Source organism: Venturia canescens, chromosome 10, assembly GCF_019457755.1.
Source record: "Venturia canescens isolate UGA chromosome 10, ASM1945775v1, whole genome shotgun sequence".
Taxonomy (NCBI): Eukaryota; Metazoa; Arthropoda; class Insecta; order Hymenoptera; family Ichneumonidae; genus Venturia; species Venturia canescens.
Genome location: NC_057430.1, coordinates 12,571,216 through 12,599,073, shown reverse-complemented (window position 1 = coordinate 12,599,073; position 27,858 = coordinate 12,571,216). Strand labels below are relative to the sequence as shown.

The following is a 27,858-nucleotide window of genomic DNA, read 5'->3' as shown; positions in this document are numbered from 1 at the left end:
GAACGTTGTTTCGTTATACGATCGGATCGTTCGGTCTCGGGACACACAACTGTCGATACTTGCGACAAAGTCTTTCGTACTTAACCTCTCTACAAGATCGAAAGTATATTTTTTGTTTTCAATGGTTAAACGAATCGTGAAATTTCGATATTTAGTCGTTGCGTTTTTTTGAATTCTGGAACCTCTCGTAAAAGTACGTTACGTATTTTCAATGCGTGGGCATAGAGTACTCGCAATTCATGAGCTCCACACGTCGATTATTTTATTACCGAACTAGCGCAACGAATCGCGATAAGATAGAAAGAATCAAGAGAAGGCATTAAAGTCAAGGCAACAATCGGCCATTTGCTTCTGTATCTGCATCAACAAAAAACATCCCACGACAGTAAAAGCTCGACGCGTATTCAGTAGGATTCTCAGGATTTTTTAAATCTCTTTTTGTAGTAATACAAATTCAACCTCTAACGGAGTCTCACGTAACCGTAACGGTAGTTTCATTACGGAGAGCAAACACATCGTTCGAGACTCCGATTCAGTGTATTTTATGATCTCCTTCAAACTCGCGCGCGATTTTCGTACTCTTTGTTATTTGGAAGAAAAAAAAACGGGGGAAAAAATCACGCAGCGTTTTTTCATAATTTTCAAGGTCATTTTAGAAACGATAACAATAAAACGACGATTTTTCTGTGCATATATTTTATTCGGTCGTGATGCTGCACAACATTAACAACAGCAATGTTGAACTTGTTGCATAAAAATGGTGTTCGGGTCATCGGAGATCGGATTTTTTTCAATTATTCACACTCCGTGATATGCTTTGACGTCGAAGACAGTACTTGAAATCGGAGATCTGTCGTTTTCTTCGAGTCTTGACGTACGGTTTGCTCGCTACGGTCCGTCGCGGTTTCCGCTTCAGTGTTCCTTTCGTTCATAAAGCGTTCGTGTGCACGGAACACGTTCATAGCCTAAACTCGTATTTGCTAGCTTTCTCACAAGCTAACACATACACGCACACACATTCCCGCGCACGTTTTTACATACGTACGTTCACCGATAAAGATATATCGTACTATTTGACTGAGGCTTCTGTTGCTGTGGCTTCCACCCACCGGGCGCGAAGCTAAGCGACGTTACCAGACGTTCCTCCAGAGGCCGTGTAACACACGAAATGAGTGAAGCTTCTAATTCGTCATACCTAGGCCTAGATCTCAGCACACAGCAGGTAAAAACAGAGCATTCGTGCTTTTTTATCATTTATCAAAATAAAAAAACGATTCTTATCGTAATCACGTGATTTGTATTGTCCCTACACACATGTTTACAAATCCTTCGCTTACACAACTATCAATCGCTTCATATTTATATTCGTCTGGATTTTCTCCTGCGCAACATTGTCCGGTCCTAAACCTCCAATTCCCTGTGACATGTGCCCAACACTAACACTTTTGACCACCTGTTTCTACCTGCCTTTCCCCCCCTCCGCCACGCGTCTAGTCGCCATATTTTTCACACACCGAATTCCCTATTTCGATTTACTCTTCACTGCACACACACTAATAAAATTGATTCAACTATGCACAATATTATACGAAACTTATTCCGTATCCACGATGTATACAACCGTTTATGTTTGATCGATTAAACACACTGAGGGAACAACAACAAAGCGTCAGAGATTTGGAACGTTGCGCTACTTGTTCGCCCACATACCGTTCCATTGTCCAACACGTTCCTCTTGTTCAAACTCGTCGCGAATAACCCATTGGTTACACGAATCCCATTCACCTGCTGCCAACAGCGCAGCGAGACTATCGGTAATGCGAAATTCATGTTTTCTAGGCATGATCCTCCGAGGAAGAAACGCAGCGCTGTTTTACCGTCTCTTGTTTATTTTCTCACGTTATATTCTTTGGAACGAAGTCGATTCAAATTTTGAGAGTTTGAGAGTTTCGAACAACAGAGTAGATTGCACAAGGGTTTGGCGAAGACTGGAGGAATTTTAACAAATCCGAAATTTATGCTGTGTTTACTTTTATCGAAGACTCGGAGAGTCTCGGGTTTGATTGTCCGTGGAAATCAGTAGTCTGCCATCGTGATCATCGATAGTGAAACGTCAACAAATGTTTTTCGTTCAACTTTCGTCCGTTGTTCCATTTTTTCGTAATCTACATCTTTTGTTTTCGTAATTCCGGGGTAAGGTGGCGTCGCCCACTCAACAGTGACGAAAGCGCGTACTACTCATTAGGACTTGGCGCTTAGGCGCATGCGTCCAAAATTTTTTTCAGTAAAAATCTCGCGCGCGCGGAGAAAGCAAATGATGATGAAACAAAAACTAACGAGGCAAAAAGAGTGTCTCTCCGAACACTGGAAGGAGCGAGGACGACGCCGAGGCGTCTAGTCTTTCTGTACGCGGGCTTGTTTACCACATCGACGTCGCCTCTTCGCGTCCCGACGTACTGTCGCATTTTACCGACGCCGCCCCGACATCGTTGGATAAATCGCTTTTACATACACACCGATCGTACTAGAAGTATTCGTTCTTCGAAACCTTTCAGTTTTTATCATGCGGTCATTCGAATATGTATTTGTTCCTCTCCCCATCCAACATGGCTGCCAACTGAGTGTCTTCCCCGAGTTTCTACCACTTTTATATATTTTCCTTGCGTTCTTTTGAGGTTAGCGGTTATTTTAGATTTCGCAGTTATTATTCTGACATTCATGAAATTTTTATCGTCCTGTGACTTCGTACAGGAGTTCAACAACCAATTACCAAAGCGTCAACTCCTTTGACAATCGAATTTCGAATTGAAAAGCCGTTGCAATGTACTTTCGTCAGTGACTCGTCTTGAGTTATGAATTTTCAAGTTTTCATTCCGAATTCTTTTATCGCTCCTTCTGCCCAAAACGGCTAAAGAGACATTAAAAGTTCCGAGGAGCAATTTGTCAGAGCACTAAATTTTCTGCAAGAAGCTCCTAACGAGGTTATAATCTTTCGGCGTTTCGTGCTTCGCGAGGACAGACACACGGCCCAATATTTCGCATATTTTCGATTTGTTGACTGATTTTTTCTCGACAATTTTGAACCCCGAGCTAATAACGCATTGTTTAAGAAAATCGTGAATTTTTATGGATGCTCATCTCGACCTCGAAATTCATACTCGATCGTAATTTGCGAATGAAGAAAAATATCAGGAGACGTCTATATTTGAAGCGTTCAAGTTACCGTGTTACTCGCCGTAGCGCGGTTACTCGCAGCGTTGAGAAACTTCGCTAGTATAGTGACATACATAAAAGAAAAAAAGAAAACATTCGAGTGTTGGGGTCATCGAGAGGTTTATCTAAACGATAAAGATGTTGCTATACAAACCGTTCCTCGATACTGAAAGTGTCTCTCTGGTCTCTCTCTCTTTACCCATGTTACGAGCGAACCATTTTTCATTATTTGCTCGACACTCAAGCTCAGGTCTTTTATTACCCTCAATATAGTGCACGCGCCATACATTTGTTTACAGGAGACTAGGAAGAAGCCTCAAATCCAAATGTCTCTCGCAACCGATAAACTTGTGTTTGTCAGTTTTGATCCCACGAGATAACACTCGAGTGCTGTTTTTTACTTTATTTTTTTTTCAACGCGTTCGCCCATCTTTTGTTGACGCTTCCAGGGAAATTTATATTTTAGCATATCAACATTGTTACTTCGTTCGATAGTGCGATTGAATTTTCGACTTTTTTAACCTCTTTTCTTCGCGTTTTTCAAACTTTCGATTTTTCTTCGAAAAATCGAATTTCTCACAAATACTAATATTTTGTGGTGACGTTATAATTTCACGGATCACTGCGCGACAAAATCCTTCGCGTTCTGTCATTTCAAACCACGTTCATCGATCTGTCATCGATGATTCGATGGACTTTTCACGATAATTTTGTACTTTTTAAAAACACTGCGGTTGATATTTCAATTTTTTCACGCTTGTCGACGTACAAATCGATATTTCGCCTCAAAGCAATCTTGACAGGAGCTGTCATTTTTACTGCGACTTTTTTCAAATCGCAAGTCGATTTTCAACTGCAACTCGATCAGTAATTTGAACGACTTATCGACTCAATTTTAGCCCACGACTAATCGACCTTATAAATTTGATGAATTCAGTTGAAAGCTGTGGTCGTCGACGACGATTTGAAAGTTGTCCACGAGACGAGCGTCCAGTTCGACAATGATTTGCCGGAATTCAGGTAACTCGAATACTTCAAAAATTCGTTTAGTCACATATCTATTACAAAAATATTTGACCCACTTGTTATTTTTTTGTGGTTAGAACGTATGGGGGAGTTTTGCAGAAAAAGGAGAGCCCACACGTGGTTGTGGTACCGACGCTCATGTGGGTCAAAGCGCTGGACATGATACTCGACAAGTTGAGAGTGTGCGGTGTAGATTTCAGTAGAGTCGTTGCTATTTCGGGCTGCGCTCAGGTACTTTGCTACACATTATGGATCGCCGTCTCGTCTTTCATTCATACAAACTTGAGCCCACAAACTTCACACGTTGGAGCTCATTATTCGCCCGGTTAATACTTTCATATTCGAACGAGAATTCCTCGCTGATATTTTCACTATTTTTATTTGCTCAGCAACACGGAACTGTTTATTGGAACAAAGGCAGTGGTCAGCAGCTCAGAAACCTCAATCCCGACAAATTTTTACACGAACAATTGGCCGCTTCTTTCTCCTCGAACCAGTCACCGATATGGATGGATTCTAGCACCAGCGAATATTGCAAAATTCTTGAAGACTCCGTTGGCGGCCCGCACGTAAGATCAAGTTACATTTTCTTTTCCGATTAATACGTTTCCTGGACAAACTAGTTATTCATAACTTATTTCACCATTTCTTAGGCTCAAGTGATCTTGCCTCGATTTATTTTGTCCTCTAGATTCCCTGGGAGCCTCGAGGTTCCTATGAAATCAAAATTTACTCCCAAAATTAGTCAACTTCGATCAATTGGCTCTTTCTTTTATGAAAATTAGTTTTTTTTTTTATGAATTTTCGTAAAATTTAGAATATTTCGTTCCTCTGTTATAAGATTCAAAATATTTTGACAAACTTAAGATTTTACGTTTCCACAAATATTCGTATCTTCGAAAATTTGATTGTTTAGTATTCCGATTCGTTTGTCTTCGGTTTTTACGAGCTTCTCACATTTCTCGCCAAAATTGTGCGAATTTGGGAAGCGAAGTTGGCAAAATGTTGTTCGTCATTAGTGAGCAATTGAATTTTTCAAGCTGATTAAAACTAATGACTTTCGACGTCGTCCCGTTTCACGCTATCAACAGAGGTAAAGAAACGATAATGGGGAAAAAATGTTTTTCGACATTTGGTCCCGGAACGACGAAATGGTTTATACGTTTGGCGCCGCTTATATATCGCTTTCGATTCCACTTTTGGCATCAGCTCCATCCTCCGCACTGATACTCATCTTCTTCCTCTCTTTTTTCCCCCCTTTTCTCTCCCATCGCTCTCTCTTGCTCTCTTTCTGTCTTATTTTCCTCGCTTGTTTTCTCAGAAACTCGCCGAAATTACGGGTTCGCGAGCGTACGAGAGATTCTCGGGGCCTCAAATAGCTAAAATTTCACGCGACAAACCGGATGCCTACAACAACACCGAGGTATGTGCATGCTCTCAGCCGAGTTAAAGGCTCATGACCTCTCTCCCTACGAGCCAAAGTTCTTTCATCGATAAATTACCAAAATCAGTTATTGTCGGTAAAAAATAATAAAAACTCGAGTCAAAACGCCAAATGAATAATTACAAGAATACGGTGAAGTTAGAAATTTAGCTGCAACCCATTAAAATTAACTGTAATTCTCTCATGAATTTTTGCAATCGTCGAATTCGGATTTCGTTAAAGTTTTAAGGGATACTCGAATCCTCGTTCTCTCAAGGGATTTAAAAACTCTGAAAAATGTATTGTCGTGTCCATGAGTCCAAAAGGTCGGTTTCTCAACAACTTTTTCAAGTGATTGCAAAATTTGGACAAAAAACTTATCGAGTCGACGTTTTTCCTCACAAAATTGCAGAATCGAAATTCAGTTACTCACAGCCACTTTCGAACGAGAAAGTCTTTAGTAATGGGGTTCGATAATGAATCTCGAAATTTCGCTTGCTCTTCTTGGCATTCTCAAAAGTGTTTTTATTTGATTTTTTTTCTAGAGAATTTCGCTGATAAGCAGCTTCGTTGCATCTCTTTTCCTCGGAGATTTTGCCCCGGTTGATTGGTCGGATGCTTCTGGCACGAATTTGTTCGACATTCGTGCAAAAGACTGGAACGACGAGCTTCTTGAAGTAGGCGATGGTTTTTTCTTTCATGATTTTCCGACGATAATTTGAATTTCTCATTTTATTTTTGACTTTTACCATGTAAATCGATGCTCGTTCGCTCTTTGCACAGGCCTGCTCGCCAAAGCTGCGTGATAAATTAGGGAAAACCGTCCCTTCGTACACGAACATTGGACCCATTTCTCCGTATTTCGTTGAGAGGTTTGGTTTCAACGAGGAATGCAGAATCGTTGGATTCACCGGAGACAACCCTGGCTCCCTGATCGGCAAGATATTATTTCCTATTTTACTAATTATCGAATAAATTAATTTATCATAGTTTTCTGTGATGAAAGATGAAGAGTGAGGATTTAAAAATGCCCAGGAATGAGGCTCAAGGAGAACGACGTGGCGTGCAGTTTAGGAACGAGCGACACCCTCTTTCTGTGGCTGAACGAACCGAAAACCGAGACAGAAGGCCACGTTTTCTGTAATCCCGTAGATCCGGAAGCTTTCATGGCCTTACTTTGGTAAAAATGAGGAAAAAATATGAAAATCAAAGCTGCTTGTGAAATTCTGTAAATGGCATGAAAGCTCGTTCGTTTTTCAGCTTTAAAAATGGCTCGTTGACACGAGAAAGAATCAGGGACAGCGCTGCCGGTGGCTCGTGGCAAATATTCAACGAGTTGTTGGACAGCACACCTCGAGGAAACTTTGGCAACGTTGGACTGTACTTTGACACACGAGAAATTCTGCCATCCCTCATCGGCGACTACAGATTCAACAAAGCTAACGATGAGATTGGTCGCTACAGCTCGAAAGAGGTCGAAGTTAGGGCGCTCGTCGAAGGGCAATTCGTCGCGAAACGGGCTCACGCCGAAGACTTTGGTTTTTCTATCGGTTCGTCGCTTTTTCGACGAATTCTCGTTTTTAGCGATTTCACTTCATTTCCTAACGTTACTTCAACGTTTCATTCGTTCTTCTGTTCACAGGGCCAAACACTCGAATTATAGCGACCGGTGGAGCTTCCGCGAACAAAGCCATCCTTCAAGTTCTGTCCGATGTGTTTGCCTCGCCAGTTTATACGTCGGTAAGCAGCGAGACGTGCAGCGGACGTTTTCAAACTTTTATTACCCTCACAAAATTCCGTTCACTCGTGACCCAAAGATTCTCTAGTTACGTCGTTGAATTTTCGGATATAACCAAAATTTGGCGATGAAGTTTCCTCGGAAATCTAATTTTGTCATAAAAAAAAGAAATGAGATGTTTCGTGTTGTAATTATTCTCAGGAAATCGTGAATTCCGCGATGCTTGGTGCGGCGTATCAAGCGAAACACGCCCTTCTGCGTGATAAATGTAGTTTCGAGGAGATAACGAGATGCCTTCCAGAGCCGAAGCTCGTGTGTCAGCCTTACGACGACGCCGAATCGGTGAGACAAATTCAACGCATTCGTTCGTGATTCGGAGTTTGAGAAAGAAAAAATAGAGAAGAATAATTTGGTGAATAATCGAATGTACTGTTTGCTCGACAGATATACAAACCGATGGTTGCGCGTTACCGAAAGATCGTGGAGGAGCTATTACCGCGTAACGAAGACTCGAAATAGACGAGAGTGAGAGAGTAAGAGTGCTAAAGATTGAGAGAAGGGGGACTGAAATCGTAGGGCGAAATCTGCCTCGGAGCTTTTACGCGCCATTGCGAATTCCATCGAAGTTACAACCTGATTCTCTTCTCCTCGGAGTAAATAATCGAGTTTCTCGAAAACATGAATCATTCTGTCGGCTAATGAATTTGCTGAATTTAGACGCTATTTTTTCTTCCTTTTCATTGCGTTATTTTTATTTTGAATATTTTTTTTCTCTCTCCCCATACAAATGTAATTACTGTACATTGAGGTTAAATTCCTCGTGATTCATTCGTTTATTTCGTTTTTTTAACGAGTATTCCAAAGTTCTTTCGAACATTGTAGATATTTTTATCTCTTGCCAGATGAATTAATGACGTTATTTAAGATAAATGAGGATGAAGAATATCGCGAGGATTTAAAATTGGTTGAAATCATGATGCTCGGTTTCGAAGTACGTCGAAAAAGGCATTTTTTCCAGATTTTTGTATACATTTGCGCTCGACCCAATGCTCTAGTCTCGCAGCGATCGTCGTTCATTTTGTTAATTTCACAGAAGGAGCTCAAGAGACAATGAGATTTAGATGATTTATTTTTTTCTACCACCTCGCTCCTTCGGCACGAGACTTATAACGTTACCCGATGCTAAATTGTAATATGCCAGGCTGTTGCTGTCCTTGAAAAACATTCCCTGAAACGAATAACGAAATAACATTATTGTGATGCAAGCTTTGTACTATTTAATTTTCTCTTTTTTTCTCGGTAAAATAAAAAAAAAAAATTACCTCGAATCGCAGCTTTTGTTTTCCTGGCGGGATTCCCGTTTGTTCGTGGATTCGGGCCTTGATCGTTGCCACCGTGTCGCTCAGTTGCAATGTTATGCTCAAGGTTTGACCGTTCAATTTCCATTCCGCTTTCTCTGTCATCACCGGCACGACTATACTCAATTGAACCGGACCCTGCACAGGAAAAATCATTCAGCTCGTAATTGCTTAGACAATATTCGTATTATGACTCAATAAAAATTGAACCGGTTTAAGCATTCCTTTACCTTGTTTCGAGTCAAGAATTGTTGTTCCGGAATGAGCGAATCTTCTGTACGCAGTTTCTTTGCCGGTGGCTCTTCTTCCATTGGTTCAGACGTGTGTTTCATTGCCATCTGCGAATCGTAATATTGTTATCATGTTATTTACTTTTTCCATATTCATTACAAATATTTTATGAAAAAATCATCTCAAAAGAGTATTTTTTCCAATGTATTTTCTTTTATTTACCTGCGTGTTTATTGGAGGCTGCATCGGAGGTGGTGTGGGCATGAAGGGCGACATAGCTGGTGCTGGAAGAGAAATTCGAGATCAGTGAGCATCGGTTTCTACATTATTTAATTAAAACGCACCGCTATATTTTTTGTAAGTCACAGGATTCCAAAATGCATGGAAAAAAGAATCAAAATTGGTTAAGATTACAAGGTACCGCTGTAAAAAATGAAAAGTCAAACGCATTTTGCATCCAGTGCCAAAATATTATAGTGGTTGATAAAACTGGAAAATTTCTTCACAATTCCGCTATTGAAGGAAATACCCAACTTAAATTTTATAAGTTCAAACCGACGCCAACCTTCTTCTTAGCATCGTGAATACGATAATAAGATTTGACTGTACACGATTTTCTCCGTTTATCAATATTTTGAGAAGTTTTACGAATGGGGAAAGAAATAGAAAAACGGAAAAAGTGACTTTTTTAAGAAAAACAATTTGCGGTCAACTTCAACTTCTGTGGAGGGGTTTCGAGAAGAAAAAACAGTATTAACGCTTACTCATGAGTGGAGGCGGTCTAATCGGTGGCATGGGTGCCATCGGAGCCATCATCATCATTGGCGGTGGTTGGGCCATCATTGGTTGAGGCATTGGCATTGCGGGCATAGTCATCGCAGGTGGGGGTGGTGGAGGTGGAGGTTGAGCCGGTACCGGCATGGGCTTGGGTGCGGGTGGTTTCGGAGGAGCTTTCAACGTAGCTTGCGGTTTGGATGCGGCTGCAGCCATGTGCGACAATTCAGCGCCTCGATTCGCCGGCTTAGGGCCGATTTTCTCTTTTTCCTCGTCCGGCAAAAGTCCTTTGACTTTGTGTATTTGATGAATTTGTTCCTCGAGCGTGATATTCGCTCGAGCTGCTCGCGTGGCTGCTTCGACGCTCGACGTGTGTCCATCCCAAGTAACTTTATCATCTTTTTTCTTGTCCTCTTCGCCGATCTTCTTACCAATCGCAGTTTCCTCGTCACCGACACCGAAAATATCGGTACGACGCTCCGCGAGCTGCTTCAAACTCGCCTCGATCGCTGTACCTGGCGCGAACACCGTTTCTTGGGCTAATTTGTCCAAATGTTTGTCACGCTGCTCCACCCAGCGCGGATCCAGCAAACCGATCCTCATGTGCTCCTGAACTTTACTCGCCGGTATTCTTTCGCCAGTTATCGGTGATATGAGATATTCGTCCGGTGCTGCTGGTCTCGATACTTTAGTTGCTGTGAAATTCACATAAGATTGATCATTTCAAATATTTCGTTTCAGTGTCTCCGCTGTGGATGTTGAGATTGTAAATCTTTTTGCACTCACCATGCTGCTTAGGATCGTAGCCTTTCTTGACCAGAACATTTCCAGGAGTCGGTGGCAAAGGCGGCGGTTGCATACTGGAATCCCGGATTTTTCCGTCCTTCGATTTCTGAGATTCTCCAGGGGGAGAAACGTCGTCGTCTTCCTCCTCGTCACTCGAATCCTCTTCCATGTCTTGTACCTGTGAACATGAAATACAGTTGAGGCAAAAGCTGCAAATTTTAATATCAATAATAAAATAAATGGAGTTCTGTTTATCACCTGGTTGTTGTCTTTGGCACGATCTTTGTCAGCATCGGTACGATTTTCCATTTCGTCGTCGCCATCACTTTCGATTTGCATTTCGACATCTTCACCGTCCTCGATTCGTTCCTGTATAATCACACACAAATGATCGATTTTTCGTGGAGTCGAATAAATAAATTTTGAGGAAAAATGATGGGGTTGAATTAACATCGAATTTTTTAGGTGCTGTACCTGCATTAGAACCCTCGCACCAACTTCGTCCGGTGTGGTTGGCGCTGGAAAATTACCAACTTCAAATTGTTGATAATCGACAGTTTCAACAACGACGAAATCATGCCAATCGATTTGCGCGTACGCTACTCTCTCCCGCTCCAATTCTTCCTCTGTTTTACGCCTCTGCGCTTCTTGGTACTTGAGCCATTCAGCCCGATACTTCACTTGTTCTAGAATTTTATCCATCGTGTAGGCCTCATCGCGCAAACGAGGTAATAAATCTTTGGGAGGAATGAGAACTTTTGTGTACTGTTCTAACAACTTTGTAAAATACTGAAACAACGAATGCTGCGGTCGAAGGAAGTCGAATTGGAAATTCCGCTGTTCTCGGTTCATCAGATTTGTGAGAAATTGTCTACCATTTCTTGCCACAAATTGGGCTGTCAATTTGACAATGTCCCTGAAACGTTCAATAATTTTTATTGCAATACTCATATGCTGATTGTGGAAGAGAGACAGAGATTGATTTCACATTTTAAACCTTAATTTGAAAAACAATGTCAACATTTGAGGCTATAACCGAGTTTGATAGTATATTTGTTTCACTAAAATATGCCAAGGTTTAATGAATAAGTACAAGTTCCTTAACTAACGGCAATGACACTCTGGGAAGAGTTTGCAGCAGGTTTTTTATCGTCTTGTTGGTATCTTTGATAAGTGTCAGTCATTTATGCTATCAACAACAGTTGGTGGAATTTTATAAAAGTATTTAGGTAAAGTTCAAACACTTACAAGTCCAATGCAGAAATTGATGGCGGATCTGCGATAAATTCAAATTCTGCAGGAGGATCTTTTGGAACAAAAGGTTGTTCCACCTGTTTCAGTATTTCCAACTGTTTTTGATGCGCACTAAGAGTGGCGGCTTTTGGAGGGCCTAAACCCAAAGTAGGTTCTTGACCCTTGCCTTCCTTGAATTCTTTGACTTTATGTTGATAATAAGCATGATAGGGGTCACCAAAATTGAGGAAATTGAACTTTGGGTTTCCCAATTCATTTTGTCGAATTCTTGATTCGAATTCCGGGCCATTCCTTGCAACGAAGCTTGCAGTTTTGTCGACAATATCTGTTTACACTGTATAAGGAAAAAAGTGCCGTCAATTGAAAACTAGAACGTATAAGTACAACATTTTTAAAAATGTTCAAAAAAAACTTCAATCAAATTAATTGCCAATTTTTTTATCCAATGTTGGTGAAACGTTGTCAGAATTCTTGAGTAAAAGGATACTTCTAACCTCCGGAGGAGGATAAATTATGCCGACGATCGGCTGTGAGGACGGTGCCGTATCCTCGCCTTCGATAGGCGGAGGTTGGGCCACTGTTATTTCTTGTGATGGCATTTTTAAGCACTATTAATATGTTTTTACGTTAATTACACATCAACGCACTTATAACATGTATTCTTCTCCAATCTTCCGATCTGTTGTATTTGACCACGATTACACGGGTCTTTCAGCTTTCGCTGTTTGCCATAAGACTGTGTGTATTGTGTGTATTGAATGGTCGATGGTTGAGCGAAGCGTCAGCAAAGAACTCAGACGTAGGCGTCAGGTTCCTCGCGTCCCCGACCAATGACGATACGCGTCGCCACGATCGCTTCATAAACAACGAGGCGACTGATGATAGTGATAAGAAAAATGCTTGACGTGTGCTGTGCCTTAGATAAAAACGTTGACTATTATTTTCTTTAGCGATTATTCCGCTTCCATTGATTTTTTTTTACGAAATATATTTTGTTACTCTTTTTCATTTCGCTTTCTTACAATCGAATGTATACACTAAAACGGAGAGGGAAATATGTTCAATCGGTAAAAGTTTTGAGTCGCGAAGAGGTTTTTCGAGCAATTATCGATATAATTTTTGGGAACAGAATCGAATTGTTTTCTTTTTCTATTCTACTTAATTTTCTTCAAGGTAAAGTTTAAAACACTATATAAATACTTATTTTTCATCGATTCATGAGCGATTCTTTGGTATTTTTTAAATTGTAATAATTTACTGTAAATCGAGTCTCCCTTTTTTGAAAATATTGACTAATCGGATTGTCTTATTTCACATATTTTCTTTCAAATTTGACACAGTTTTATGTTCTTTCATATACGTCTCATAATAAACTTTTTCGTAATTTCGTATAAAAAACTAGTAAGACGTATACAAGGAATGAAAATAGGCGGTAAAATAACCATTGGTAGATGTAGTAATTTATGGAATGAAAATTGGACTGTTATAAGTTTACTGGAGAAATTATAAGAAAAGATATTTAAAAGTTACTTCGATCCAAAAGAGAATCAATAAGTATCGAAAGACCGTTTCGAGACTAAAGTAATAAAAATCATCATCGAATCGATCGACCCACTATCGGTGTATGTCCAATCCACGAGAATAAAGATAAAAAAGATTGGCACGAGAGGCTAGTCTAGAAGATTGGCGTAAGTCGATGGGCGACATCTACCGCGAGTGGAGTAAGTGCGCGCGCGTGTGTGTGTGCTGCGCGTTGGTGCAACCTGTATGCACGATAATCGCGCGTGTGAGAGATATTCGGGTTGAAGAAAAGTGAAGGAGCGATAAAAAGCAATATTTCGTTGATTTTGTCAATGAAAAATCAATCAAAGTGTCGAGTGCTTAGGTTGAAAAAATTGTTTAAAGTCATCGAGAGAACGAGAAAGAGCGAGAGAGAGAGTGAGAGTAAAACCAGAGAGTTGGAAGGAGAGAGTGAGAAAGCGGGGTGGTGGTGAGTGGAACAGAGGAGGAGGGAGAGAAGCGCGTTAGAACGAGTGTGTGTGAGAAGGCAGAGGCCGCGCGCGATCGCGAGAGTGTGGGCCGGCCCCGAAGCCGTTTGATGGATCCTACGATCGGTTGGGATCAACCGGAGCAATTTGGCCCCGCGAAAGACTTGTGGTTAAGAATTTGGGAGGCCGAAAAAGGTCTCGATATATTGACCCTCAAGCACGATCATTTTGGAGGCGGTGTTATGGGGAATAAAGATTATCTGCCACTCGATACTATGAACAACCGTCTAAGTGGTAGTGGTGGTGTCGGTGTTGGTGGCGGTGGCGGTGGTGGTGTCGAGCACGATAGAACGTCGAATCAGCAGCAACAGCAAAGGCCCATTGTACAGCACAATACTTGTAACAATTACTACAATCCATCCCGGAGGAAAAGCGATAATCGCGCTAGTACCTACGGCATGAACTATAATCACGATGCCCTGATCGGCGAATACGGGGGTTGTCCTTGGCGCATACCTAATAAGCGTTATTCCACAGGAATCATTGGGTCAGTAGTTTTCACCTCATTATTGTTTTCACCCTGCTTTTCAACATATTCGTTATCCTTTTCCATCCTCATTTGCTATCCTTCATTCATTATTTACTATCCCATGCATCGTGTTTCCTCTCGTCGTTTCTCGAAAATTCTTCTCGCTCAACTCTCTCGCCATCTAGCGCGTGTAATTACCGTACTACTCTGTTCTACGTTATTTTACACGTTTTTACCAATTTTCCTCCACCCACCTCTGACCATTTTCAACCCAACTCCTTCCTTTTTATCTCCTTGCCGTTCTTATTCATTCTCTTATAAAATATGCGAATTCGCCCCAGCGGAAATATTGCGATTTATAGGTTAGGAATGTCACATGTCCCGTGTACCAAAAGGGAGGATTATGCATTATGCAGATGAATCTTTGCAGCTAAATAATGGTTGACATGAAAAATGAATCATCTTTGCAGCAAGACGTTACGACTGTTACGAATTTGAGGCGTTATGAATACTTGCGACATTATTTGACTCTGTTGGACTCTTATTCATACGAAAATTTGTCAAATTGAATGAAATGAGTGGATGAATTTATTATTTATCCACTATTATCAAGGTTTCATATATTTGTTCATTAAAAATGTTCCATGCAGTACTCAATATTTGGCAAAATACAAAAAAGTTGATTAACAGTGTACGCTTTTGTCTACATTTGTTATTAAATACCAAAATTAGACATTTTTTTTGGCGAAACATCAAAAAATCGTCTATTGTAAATTCAAGAAAAACTTATAATTGTCATTAGAAATTTGGACAAAATGAAAGCTCCCATAAAAACAATATTCTTTTGGAAAAAAATGTTGAATATTGGGATTTCTGTGAAAAAAAATTTGCATTGAATGAATAAATGATTACATCACTTGAAAAAAGAACAAAATACATAGAACAGTGGATGACTTCAGTCACAAGTAAAATTATATTATTATATTTTTCCCTAGATAATTCTTATTCTCCCTAAGACATGTATCTTAAAGTATCTAAAAGCAAAATTAAATTTTTATAGACTGTTACAGTTAGAAAAAGAAGAAATCGAATGACAATTATTGATAAAAAATAGGAGATACAAAATGTTGTATTTAGATTAAAATGATCTGTTTCAATTGTCTCGAATAGGTTGCACGAAGAAATTCAAGATTTCTTTACATACATGTGTCCATCGAACGAAGAGCACAACCTCAGAGTAAGAGTGATTAAGAGAATAGAGCAAGTAATTCACGACCTGTGGCCCAATTCTAAAGTAGAAGTTTTCGGGAGTTTTCGTACCGGCCTTTATTTACCCACAAGGTAATTGAAGAAATAACAGAATTATCATTCAAGTTGACAGTTATAAATGATAAACGAGGCTTAGTAAGATGTGTTTCAATTGTTGCAGCGATATTGATCTGGTTGTGATAGGAATGTGGGCAAAACTTCCACTTCGCACATTGGAAAAAGCACTGTTAGACCAAAATATTGCAGAGCCACATTCGTTAAAAGTATTGGATAAGGCGAGTGTTCCAATAGTCAAACTCACGGATAAGGAATCCGAGATCAAGGTTGACATCAGTTTCAACATGAGTAACGGTGTCAAATCAGCAGATTTCATAAAGTCTTACAAAAGGCGATATCCCGTGCTTGACAGGCTGGTCATGGTATTGAAACAATTCCTATTACAGCGAGACCTCAATGAAGTCTTCACTGGTGGGATTTCTTCCTACAGTTTAATTCTCATGACCATTAGTTTTTTACAGGTAAGTTCAGTTTATCTCATTTATTTTCATCAACTTTTCTAATATTATACAAAATCTTTTTTTCATTTTTGATATTTTTCAGTTACATCCTCGGCAAAATGCTTACTGCGAAGGTGCCAATTTGGGCGTTTTACTCATTGAATTTCTAGAACTGTATGGTAGAAATTTCAATTACGTTAAAACTGGTATTAGGGTAAAGGATGGCGGTACTTACATATCCAAGGAGGAGGTAAAATGTCCACTCATTAAGATTTTCGATTCATTGTCATAATTGAATCTTTTCCAGCAATTTCAGATCTTGTTTTACCTCTTTTTTCTCTAAAGTATCGATTCACAAAAAAAAAGTACTTCAATCGAACTTTCTAAAAAAAATGTTAAGAAACCGTTGCCCCTCGAAACATTTATAGGTTTTGAAATGCTCCAGGCTACCATATATTATTTATGGGGCTATATAAAAGTGAATAAAGACTATAGTGACGATTCAACAACCGATTAAAATTCTAGGTTCAACGAGACATGATCGACGGACATCGACCTTCATTGCTTTGCATTGAGGACCCTCTCACTCCTGGTAACGATATCGGACGCAGTAGTTACGGAGCTCTCTATGTTAAAGACGCTTTTGACTGGGCTTATTATGTACTTTCTCAAGCAGTCAATCCTCTGAATACACTTATCAATGATGCCAGCAAAGTCAGGTGAGATTCCATTGTTCACCATTTTTTTTCAATAAATTCAATAATTTTTCTTCCACTTTTGGATTTGTTAAGCAATGTATACATTTGTTTACCAGCCTTCTTTGAAAAATTTACTGTTTCATTGTTTTATAATAAATCCTGGATACTTTGTAAATGGAATAAAACAAAATGAATGTTTCACGTCAATTAACTGTCAAGGACCAGTAACGACCAGTTTTCCACGCCCATCTACTGTCAATTTCATCTTTTAAGCCTCTAATTCGGATCCGAGCTTAATTTTAAGTCGTTGTGAGTAACTTTTTTATCTTGTTCATAGTATATTGGGAAGGATAATACGAGTGACTGATGAAGTAATAGAGTATAGAAAGTGGATAAAGGAAACATTCCCTCTTCCTCTCGGAGAAATGGATTCATTATCGAGCTCAACGAGTTCTGACGCATCGACGCTTTCCGCGCCAGCCAGTGACACCGTAAGTGCTTCAATGCCATCGCCTCGACTCTTCATGATGTCTAGCTGTTATTGATAATCTCAATAAGTCTTTTAATTCCACGTATTCTTTAAAAGTGCTTGGGATCCGATTTAATTTTGTGTTAATATTTGATTTCCTTTAATATTTTTATTTTCTTTCATCTTCTGAAAGGAGGTTTAATGAAATGTTTTTTTTTCCGTTTATTCATTCGCTTTAGAATGGCCATCAGTCAGCTTCATTTTGGCTGCATTTTTTTTTTGCTTCTGTCATTGTTTTCTTCTCACAAAACTTTTATCATCAAGGACTCCGAATGCAGTCGTGGGAATTCGCCAAACACTGGAATTGGGAAACCCGGTGATGAGAGAAACTCGGAACGACATCAGTACAATTCTGCGAGCAACAATCAACAACAATCCCAACAACAACACCACCAACAACATTGGAAGAAACCGTACCGGCCTGCGAGTGGCAGTCATGGTAAGGCTCATTGTGAAAGGTTCCCGAATTACCTTTTTTTTTTAAGGTTCTTTCGCAAGTGCTGAAATTTATTTAATAAAGTTTTAGCCTATTTCGGCCTGGGAATGTGATCGAAAATCACGATTCTCTTGTTAATAAAAATCTTCATTGACTCAAACTGTTCCCAAGGGAACGATCAATTGCTTCATGAGGCGCGTATAGGGAGTCGCTATTTGCGTTACAAACGCTGACTATACCATCCAATAGTATCCAATATATTATATTTTGTATTTTTTGCGCGAATAGCGACTCCCTAAACACGCCTAAAATTTGACTGGCATTCATGCCTAAGACAATACAAAATTTTGTTTTGCGATGGTTATGTCTGTGACCATAAAATATATGTGATTGAATGTTTTTATAAAAAATTGAAGAATTTTTTGGTTTATTTAGTATTTTTTAATAAATTTCAGTCAATCACCAAAACAATTCGAGGAACAATTATTCTCGTAGCATGAACAACAACACGCCGGGTCAACATAAATCGAAAAATCTTCAGCACGGTGGTGGCAACAACAACATGATGAACAACGGCGGTAATAATAACAACAATCAGAGTCCAGGTTCAAGAGTGCAAGGTCCAAAACGAAAGAAATTTCCGGCCCATCGAGGCCCGGGCGATTGCGTACGGTGATGAAAAGTCTGATCGGGCTGCTCGTCGGTGGTGTTCACGAATGCTTCTTGTTTCATAAACAAGTTAATAGAATTGACAAAAAAAGAAACAAACCAAACCTCGAGAAGATTCGCACACGTCCTAAATCATAGTGCGAACAAAGTTCTTCTCTCATTGGCAACGATACACTGCGGTGAAGCAAACGACTGCATGTGTTAAGTAAACGTAGAGAGCTCATTGATATTTTAAAAACTCGAGAAACTGCAATGAAGAGAATTTTCTATCTCGCCCTCTTCAAGTTTCTCGCTCGCTCCATCCGCATCGCGTTTCGAAACTTCCAAACAGAAGCGCGGTTAGTTGTCACGAAAGCTCAATAACGACGGCAACCATCTTGGCAAGATCATAGCAGTAAAAAATAAAACAAAAAAAAAATAGTTGTAATTATAAATAATTATTGATAATAAGAGAGGGCAAAAGAAAGGAGGAAATCAACAGAATGTCCATGAGCGCCAATTTTTCTTCTAATCGTAACACTGTGATTTTTCGTTTATTTTATTTTATTTTTTTTTTTTTAAATATTAAATCAAGGGGACTTTGTTGCGTTCGATCGATTGATTTGTCAAGATTCGCGACAACCACGCGACAGTTTGATTTCCTGTGCTTTTTCTTCTCTGTATCCAATGTACGACGATGATGCTGAAAATGACGAAATACCGCAATTTTAGTTTTTATTATAAGGAGGACTAGAAGGAGAAAGAGGAGGAGGAGGAGGAGAAGGTGAAGGAAATAGGATGAAATCGAACAAAAAGCAAACAAAGTTCACTCACTGTCGATGTGTGAAATTTCGTAAAATCGACACAGAAAAGACTTCGCGATTCTCTATAAATATCTATATATAATATTATAACGTAAACGCGATAAAAAAATGCACACTGCTAAAGGGAGCACGGATGATTCGATAATAATCAAACGACATGCCCGTTGTATATATTGTAAAAAATCGAACGAAAACAAAAAAAAAATAACGTAAAAAAATGTAACCAGTTGAAACGTTCCCGAGTGAATCGGATTCGATTGTTAATTTTGTTGATATATATATACGATTTTTTTTTCTCACGATTTTATTCAGCCTCCGTCGAAGAACACCTCATCATTATTATGTACTGTAAAACGAAACGAAAAAAAAAAAGAAAAAAGAAACCGAATACGAATAACACCAGTTTACTTGACGTGTACATTATCGAATATGGATCAATTCCATATTTAACTATAAATAATATATATATTAGCTATATATATTATATATATATATAAATATTACGATTTGCGAGATTGACCATTAACATTGAACGTGTAATATATGTATGTTTAGTTTGTTCTCACTTCCTTTTTTGTCGCATACTCGCAGAGGCTCTTTGTACAGACTCGAAGGAGATCGTACGAGCTATTTTATAACATAAATGTATAAATCTGTGGACGGATGAATGAGATTTTTTGCGCCATTCTTATCGAATGATAGCCAATTTCTATATTTTCCTTTCCTCGCTCCTCTCCCCCTTTTTCTCCTTTATTACTCTGCGCCCTCTCTTTTTCTCTTACACATCATTGCTGCTATGAATAACGTTTAAAAACTATTGTAATTTGTACAAACTTACTAAAGACTGTTGGCGCCCATTAGATACTCTTCTGTAATGCGGTCTTTGTAAGATATCACTTTATTTATATACAACACACACTGTATCATAATCTCAAGTACAAACTATAGTTGATTACGTTTTCATAATAAAAGATCAAAAGCCTGAAATTTTGTGGTTTACTTATTCTATTCATCAAAATATTCCCAAACCTGATGAAATATTAAATAGAATTCGTGAGAATCGATATTTATTCGTTCATATGCGAAGCGATACCTCAAAACTTGTTGACGCGCGTCTGAAAATGTGTGGAAATGAAAACTTGTGCGAAAAACGCGAAAATTGTTTGACATTGGTTGATCCCTATAAAGTATTTTTTTACATACCTTGAGGGTTTGTGGAAAATCAATTAAATTCATTAGGGAACGTCTTATCTGAGGATTTAGGGAAATGAATTTGTATGTTTATACTTCGCATCTCTTACTATGCGTCAGAGGATCGATTCATCGATTTTATTTCACCATTCATGCGTTTTGCACAATTTTTTGGATTCAACTCGGTTTCACTCTAACGTACAAATTTTATTCACTAATTGCATTTTAAATAACTCGTTTACGCTTTTTTGCGTTTGAGTCCGCCTGTAATTGGTTCAACATCGAGAGCAATCATACGCTCCAATTGAGCGAGTCGATTTTCCTCTTTGAAAGAATCCGGAAGTGGTTCGTACACTAAAATCAATTCAGTTTTAACGTTTTCAACTGCAAATTGTTTTTACAGTATATGAAAGACAATTCTTTTTTTCATCTTCTTACCAAATAACTTCATTCCCACGTATATCCACAGAGCCGTGGTAATAAGCGTTAGGGTGATTCCTGTAATAGATTTCCATTCACCTGTTGGAGCATCCATTTCTGCAAATGTCTGACAAAAACTCGCTCTGTACAGTGTTTTCTTCTCCTCCAATGTCAATTTTTTCCAGTCTCCCTTTTCCTTCTCCTTCAAGATCTGCAATAATTTTTAATTTTCTACACTGTCCAAATAATTGCCAGTTGAGTGTGGAAAATGATTTCTTCAAAATAAATTCCATTGGGACAAACAATTATTCAACTTAGTCGCGCGTTCTACTTTTTCGTTTTGTTTTCATAATTATACTTTTTTTACAATTTATTTTAGCAAGCAGTTTCTTCCAATTTACCTAAAACCGTAGATTTATTCCCTTGAACAAAATAATTTTCTCAATTATATCTACTTTTCTAAATTTTATTTACGTTGTACAGAAATAAAAATATTTATTGTCAAATTCCCAAAATTAATGAATTATTTAATACGTTAAAATTAAGTGAAGAACTTTTTCAATTTACTTCTTAATCAATGCAGCGAATGGTTGGTTTTCTTTTGAATTGATCCCTTCAATTACATGTTATAAAAGTTATCCATGAAAGCATTTTTTTTAAATAATTATGTTCAATAACATACGGCAAGGTCAGGAGTGATTTCCTTGAAGCGCACAGCGGGCATTGGCCAGGCTTCATGGTCGATGTATGACGCCTCGCCGTTGACTCCATAGCCGACTACTTCTCGGTTTCCAGCTTTAAGGGTGAACGAGTAAGGAGGAGGTTCATGTCCTGACATTCGAGCGATTGGTACATTCCGGACATTGCGGAGGCAGCTCACCAACAGTTTACCTGCCATGTTCATCTGAAACAAATAAAAAAGTACACCACAAGATATTTCATGATTTTTTTTTTTTTTTATAACGGGCGGAAAAAATTTGGATTGGTTAGATAAGAATACGGAAACTTTTGATTGATTCCATTTGAGTTCGTAGATGGAATTATGAGAGGCAAGATATATCAACTATTACCTAATCGCGGCGAACGTACTGATATATTTGTCAACGAAATTCTCGGCCCAGTTTACCTGCTGTAAAATAATTGAATTCGAAATTTTCGTGTGACGACACGATAGTACGTTTCAATATCGAATTACTAAAATAATGAAGGTAGAAGAACGGGAATAAGGGATTGCTCCATACTTACCCTCCGGGAATTCTCACGGCGAAAATACGCAGAGAAATGGTCGTGCGAAATCGATCCCTTCGAGCAAGATGGGATTCTGTCATCAGCTGCGCAACAGAGTTCAGAAAAGTACCGCTGCGCTGGATGGCAGCACTTTTCTTCGCAGAGAAATCCTCCGTCGTAGCATTCTGGAAAAATAACCACTGATCACTATAAAAAATAACAAATGTGTAGTAAACAAGAAGCAATATAATCGTATTTACACTTTACACGATTGATGAAATTTTTGCAAACGAAAGTACTTTCTTTAACATAAAAGTAAAGGCTATGTTCAATTTTTGTAAAATTTTCCAATTGGTCGATTTTATGGTCAACTGACCATTCCTATAGTTTCGATCACGTTTCGATTGACAGCCACGGAGGTGTGGAGCCACTTGATCGCGCATCTTGTGAAACAATTTTTTCTGTGGTTCTCTTCCACGCGATTGCTAACCGAACACGGTATGTATTTTACGAAATTTCGTTAAAACAATCGTAAAACTGTGAAAAATGGCTAAAAACGTAAACGCACAATGTGTCGACGATAATTTTATCTACGCTACCGATGTCGGGGATTGATTCGATGGCGAACTGTGAAATGGATGTACGCGGATTATTTTAACACTGTTAGTTCGTTGTGGGTCGCCCTGCTCGGTTTCGCTTGCAAGAAGGAAACTCATTTGTCCAAAGTAATTCATAGATACTTGGACCGAATTAAATAAACTTCGCAAAATTCAATACTGAATGTTCGTTTTATCGATTAACCGGCTCAAGTGATTAAAATCGTTGGGAAAATCGAGCTTTCGGAAAACCGCGATTCGAAACGTCAACAACATTGTTCCATAACCTCGAATTTGAACTTTTATCCTGTTTCTTTCCTCAATAATAATTCTGGCATCTTCTTTGTTTTATCGTTCTAGAAGATGTTTTCGGCAAACGCAAAAATTGTTAAAAGCGGTGGCGCCGAGCCCGACGCTTTCGAGGCTAGCATTTCGCAGGCTCTTCTTGAGTTGGAGATGAACAGCGACCTCAAATCTCAACTGAGGGAACTTTACATCACCAAAGCCAAGGAACTTGAAACCAACAACAAAAAGGTAAGTTTTCTTTGATTTTGAATCATTCAATTGTATTGATAGAATGTTGAAACATTCGCGTACTCATGATGAAAAACCTTTGTCATTTTCAGTCTATCATAATCTACGTGCCGATGCCAAAACTGAAGGCTTTCCAAAAGATTCAAACAAGGCTTGTGCGTGAATTGGAAAAGAAGTTTTCCGGAAAGCACGTCATGTTTGTAGGAGAGAGAAAAATTTTGCCCAAACCAACCCGTAAGACACGTACCAAGAACAAGCAGAAGAGGCCACGCAGCCGAACTCTCACTGCTGTTTATGACGCCCTCCTCGAAGACCTCGTCTACCCAGTCGAAATTGTTGGTAAAAGAATTCGTGTCAAACTCGATGGAAAACAACTCATCAAAGTCCATCTGGACAAAAATGAGCAAACCAACATTGAACACAAGGTACTTTATCCTTCATAATTGAGAATAATAGCTCGGTTACTAAGATTTCATGAGCGTTATCGAGTGCACATTTTCTAAGAGATATTTTCATCCTCCACATTGATACCAATTTCTATTGTACATTTGGTGATTGTGATTTTTTTTATTTTTCAGGTTGACACTTTCGCCTCTGTCTACAAAAAATTAACGGGCCGTGACGTGACGTTCGAATTTCCCGAATCGTATGTCTAATTCGTTAACAACGTTTGAATAAAAGATATGAAAAATTATGCAGTGCATCATTATTTTTTATATTAATCCCTCTGAAAATGAATTTCCTAAAAAAAATATTGATTCTTATCAGTCATTTTCGATACGTCTTGCCAACTAGCATAATCTAAAAAATCAAACGTTAAATCTAGTCATTTAACAGATTAGTGGAGAAAAAATGGTTCTCGTTGCTTCAATGATTTTTGGTTATTAAAAAAGTGTTACCTGATTGATCTCTCTAATAGCCAGTTAAACTATTAGCAAATTGCAGAAATATGAAGAAAAAGTGAAATGAAAAGTAGCTTTAATGACTACATTTACACGGCCCTCTTATTCCGGTTTAGTTATATCAATATAGATATACAGAATGCACATCTGTCGATATATATAAATATACCCGTCTGTATATACAATACCGGAATAAGAGGGCCGTGTAAACGTAGTCTATGCATGGTAATGTCGAAGTAAAATTTTTTTCGATTAAAATTTAATAGCGATCGGTCAGGTAGAGATTCAATGCGTAGGCTTTTGATTTTGAGAGCTCCAGTAGTGCCACAACAGCAGTTTTGCGCCACCAACAAATTCGGACGTAGTTGGCACTACGTTCAAAATCTCGCCATTCTTTTGTCTCGTTTGGTATCTCCGAACTGACTCTAAACAAAGCCGACCGGCAGAGTGAAACAAACGCGAGTGATTATAGACCTAGTTCGATCAACGATCCTATTAGTGCGCATGCAGTGGAATTTTCACAATCCTACACATATTTTTGTTGCGATCAAGTGAACTTAAACAAAAGGACAAAACGTCTATTAAAGGAAATTGACAAGAAAGAATGGAGGAAAGTCATGAGTCCTGGCGCACGAATTACGCCACCAGATATTGCGTTTTTGAATCTTATTCAAAAACCCAACGTAAACGCATCGATCTGATGCAAGAAATAGTCGCTCCAACTCCTCAATATTATTCGAACCCATCGCAGAAACCAGGCATGACCTTAGAGTTGATAAATTTGAAGCTGAGGTTCCTTGAAGATATGTACAGGCAGTTTTTGAAAACCCATGAAGAGATGGTACTATTTACTCCAAACCCTTATGAAGACTGCAGCGAGAATCTTGTGAAGGCTTTTCAAGTCTACCGGAAAGGGAAAGAAAAACTCATCGCCAAACGTTACGAGGTCGCCAATCCCGACGAGCCCACAAATTCATCATGATTACGGTTAAAATGAAGCAGCACTCCCCCCCGATTTGGAAATCTCGGGTGTATACTTCGCGAAACCGGATTTTGCACTAATAACATGGTTTCTGAAAATCGGATTGGACTGTTTGCTCCCATCAGCTTCGTTGACAACAGCATTTTTCAGTGTCTCTATTGAAAACATTATTAAACCTGATTTTTCTTTGAATTTGCTTGTAGAATTTCCACATTGATTGCTCTTTGTATCAACGATTGAAAATATATTACTGCTAATATAATCTCTAATTCTGCATTATTCTCACAAATTTATTTCTTCGATTGAGCTCCACTGATAAACTTGTTATTTGTGCGATTGCCACGTAAAAACATCGCAATTCGCGACGTGGAACATTACAAACTAACGTTATATTTTGTTATCCTTACTCGATGCTGCGTAATATTCGATCGTCGACACGACACGTAATTTCAAACGTTTTGGAAACTCATATGTAAGTCAAATTTATCTAGTCCTTTCTCTACCATTCATCAGTGTTTACGAGCTCTGCGAGGACCTTCTAGCATTTTTCCGTCGGAAAGACTCAAATTTGTATTGCAGCATTCACTAAGATCGTTGCAATCGGTACTTTTAATACTTGATCGATTAATAACAACACTGAAATAATTTCACGGATGTATTGCTCAGTGAGAGACCGTTAAATAATCGGCCATCTTTGCTCAGCATTGACAAGGGTTTTCGAGGGTACAGATAACTACTACAATCGTTGAAACAATTCTCAAAACTCGGCTTTCGTCTTGATTGTCAATATCAAGTGGTTTCGTATTCAAGATGAGTTTATGCCCATGGTTTCGTCGTATTCAAGATAATGGAGACCGGCCATGCTACTTGACAGCTTTGGTTCCCCCCCCCCCCCCCCAGACGGTTGGAGTCGAAATCGTCGGTTGGCCATTCGTTCGTTCGGAGCTCCATCGGCGGCGGCAGCACCTCCTCGACTGTTTATTGAAACGATTTTTCTAACCTAGTTTTTATCTGGATTTGGTCTCAAGCATATCGTAAGACCGTTCAGCGAATTGTCGATAACGAATTTGATCGTGTACGTAATCCGTGAAGTTATTAGAAACAAAAGTTGGCGTAAAGTCGGACAAGAAAAATGTATTATTATGTAAACTTTTCCATCTTTTTCGTTTTCGTGCTCAAGTTCGTGGGAATTTGTGTTCGATCAAGAATTTCAAGAATGCAAATTCAAATCTCAGCATTTGCTATCTAAAAGATTTCTAAAAGAATGAATATCTCTGGTCTCTCAAACGGCCAACTCAGGAGCCGCTTAATTTTGATCTCCAAAACTCGAATTTCGACGAATTCATTGCCCCAAAACGTCTGATCTGCGTTCAAGATGAGATCGAAGAAGCGAGTTAATTTTGTTATTTTTCTGAACGTCAGAGACGAGTACGTCTGAATGTATAGTAATGTTGGAGGTAACATTTTTGTCGATTGAAAATTTATTTAGCAGCAATCGGTCAGGTAGAGATTCAATACGTAGGCTTTTGTTTTTGAGAGCTCCAGCAGTGCCACAACAGCAGTTTTGCGCCACCAAACAAATTCGGACGTAGTTGGCACTACGTTCAAAATCTCACCATTCTTTTATCTCGTTTGTTATCTCCGAACTGACTCTAAACAAAGCCGACCGGCAGAGTGAAACAAACGCGAGTGATTATAGACCTAGTTCGATCAACGATCCTATTAGTGCGCGTGCAGTGGAATTTTCACAATCCTACACATATTTTTGTTGTGATCAAGTGAACTTAAACAGAAGTACAAAACGTCTAAAGGAAATTGACAAGAAAGAAAGAAAAAAAGTAGTGCGTCGATCATGGATAACAACGAAAAATTTTGTATTCATGAATATTATGAAAATACCCAATATAAACGCATCCATCTGATGCGAGGAATAGTCGCTAACGCTACTAGAGAATCTTTGAACCCATCGCAGAAACCAGGCTTGACCTTAGAGTTGATAAATTTGAACCTGAGGTTCCTTGAAGATCTTTACAGGCAGTTCTTGAAAACCCATGAAGAGATGGCGAAATATGTTCAAACTGCCTGTAAAAGTTACGATTTTTATGGGATCGCTTTTGAAGTCTACCGGGGCGCGAAAGAAAAACTTATCTGCAATCGTTACGAGGCCGTCAATACCATGCAACGAAAAAATATCATGATCTACGATTAAAATGAAGCAGCACACTCGCCCCCCATTTGGAAATCTCGGGTGTATACTTCGCGAAACCGGATTTTGCACTAATAACATGGTTTCTGAAAATCGGATTGGACTGTTTGCTCCCATCAGCTTCGTTGACAACAGCATTTTTCAGTGTCTCTATTGAAAACATTATTAAACCTGATTTTTCTTTGAATTTGCTTGTAGAATTTCCACATTAATAGCTCTTTGTATCAACGATTGAAAATATATTACTGCTAATATAATCTCTAATTCTGCATTATTCTCACAAATTTATTTCTTCGATTGAGCTCCACTGATAAACTTGTTATTTGTGCGATTGCCACGTAAACACATCGCAATTCGCGACGTGGAACATTACAAACTAACGTTATATTTTGTTATCCTTACTCGATGCTGCGTAATATTCGATCGTCGACACGACACGTAATTTCAAACGTTTTGGAAACTCATATGTAAGTCAAATTTATCTAGTCCTTTCTCTACCATTCATCAGTGTTTACGAGCTCTGCGAGGACCTTCTAGCATTTTTCCGTCGGAAAGACTCAAATTTGTATTGCAGCATTC

The 27,858-nt window shown here is 38.9% G+C and overlaps 5 protein-coding genes across 11 annotated transcripts; 3 read left to right on the top strand and 2 right to left on the bottom strand.

The window, feature by feature from the left end:
• The first annotated feature begins 310 nt into the window (after window positions 1-310).
• On the top strand, window positions 311-8,728 carry LOC122417444 (xylulose kinase). Of its 2 annotated transcripts, none has more exons than XM_043430954.1 (12): window positions 311-1,222; window positions 4,151-4,233; window positions 4,317-4,470; window positions 4,629-4,808; window positions 5,561-5,662; window positions 6,208-6,339; window positions 6,446-6,599; window positions 6,698-6,842; window positions 6,923-7,212; window positions 7,305-7,402; window positions 7,602-7,742; window positions 7,845-8,728. In XM_043430954.1, the coding sequence occupies exons 1-12, from the start codon at window positions 1,169-1,171 to the stop codon at window positions 7,917-7,919; spliced, it is 1,608 nt and encodes a 535-aa protein (XP_043286889.1). In that variant the 5' UTR covers window positions 311-1,168; the 3' UTR covers window positions 7,920-8,728. The 2 variants fall into 2 exon arrangements, with proteins under 2 accessions (XP_043286889.1, XP_043286890.1); XM_043430955.1 differs by lacking the exon at window positions 311-1,222 and adding an exon at window positions 2,401-2,530.
• Sf3a1 (splicing factor 3a subunit 1) lies at window positions 8,512-12,602 on the bottom strand. The gene is made up of 10 exons (XM_043430942.1): window positions 12,291-12,602; window positions 11,798-12,128; window positions 11,024-11,465; window positions 10,808-10,918; window positions 10,550-10,727; window positions 9,754-10,458; window positions 9,212-9,273; window positions 8,989-9,096; window positions 8,723-8,896; window positions 8,512-8,628 (listed from the first exon to the last, which is right to left on the bottom strand). Exons 1-10 carry the CDS (start codon window positions 12,400-12,402, stop codon window positions 8,527-8,529), a joined length of 2,325 nt encoding a protein of 774 aa, XP_043286877.1. The 5' UTR covers window positions 12,403-12,602; the 3' UTR covers window positions 8,512-8,526.
• Window positions 12,480-23,883, top strand: RpS7 (ribosomal protein S7). 5 transcript variants are annotated; one of them, XM_043430962.1, is made up of 5 exons: window positions 12,480-12,484; window positions 18,291-18,294; window positions 23,016-23,189; window positions 23,282-23,614; window positions 23,768-23,883. In XM_043430962.1, the coding sequence occupies exons 3-5, from the start codon at window positions 23,019-23,021 to the stop codon at window positions 23,843-23,845; spliced, it is 582 nt and encodes a 193-aa protein (XP_043286897.1). In that variant the 5' UTR covers window positions 12,480-12,484; window positions 18,291-18,294; window positions 23,016-23,018; the 3' UTR covers window positions 23,846-23,883. The 5 variants fall into 5 exon arrangements, with proteins under 5 accessions (XP_043286897.1, XP_043286894.1, XP_043286895.1 ...); XM_043430959.1 differs by lacking the exons at window positions 12,480-12,484; window positions 18,291-18,294 and adding an exon at window positions 22,413-22,557; XM_043430960.1 differs by lacking the exons at window positions 12,480-12,484; window positions 18,291-18,294 and adding an exon at window positions 22,448-22,557 and having other exon boundaries at window positions 23,019-23,189.
• Window positions 13,499-20,208, top strand: LOC122417442 (terminal nucleotidyltransferase 4B-like). The gene is made up of 8 exons (XM_043430949.1): window positions 13,499-14,338; window positions 15,491-15,661; window positions 15,750-16,107; window positions 16,190-16,336; window positions 16,612-16,805; window positions 17,122-17,275; window positions 17,578-17,752; window positions 18,205-20,208. Exons 1-8 carry the CDS (start codon window positions 13,902-13,904, stop codon window positions 18,423-18,425), a joined length of 1,857 nt encoding a protein of 618 aa, XP_043286884.1. The 5' UTR covers window positions 13,499-13,901; the 3' UTR covers window positions 18,426-20,208.
• Window positions 20,519-22,231, bottom strand: LOC122417447 (cytochrome c oxidase subunit 4 isoform 1, mitochondrial-like). 2 transcript variants are annotated; one of them, XM_043430963.1, is made up of 4 exons: window positions 22,078-22,231; window positions 21,515-21,736; window positions 20,851-21,043; window positions 20,519-20,766 (listed from the first exon to the last, which is right to left on the bottom strand). In XM_043430963.1, the coding sequence occupies exons 2-4, from the start codon at window positions 21,734-21,736 to the stop codon at window positions 20,651-20,653; spliced, it is 531 nt and encodes a 176-aa protein (XP_043286898.1). In that variant the 5' UTR covers window positions 22,078-22,231; the 3' UTR covers window positions 20,519-20,650. The 2 variants fall into 2 exon arrangements, with proteins under 2 accessions (XP_043286898.1, XP_043286899.1); XM_043430964.1 differs by lacking the exon at window positions 22,078-22,231 and adding an exon at window positions 21,903-21,961.
• Window positions 23,884-27,858: the final 3,975 nt, after the last annotated feature.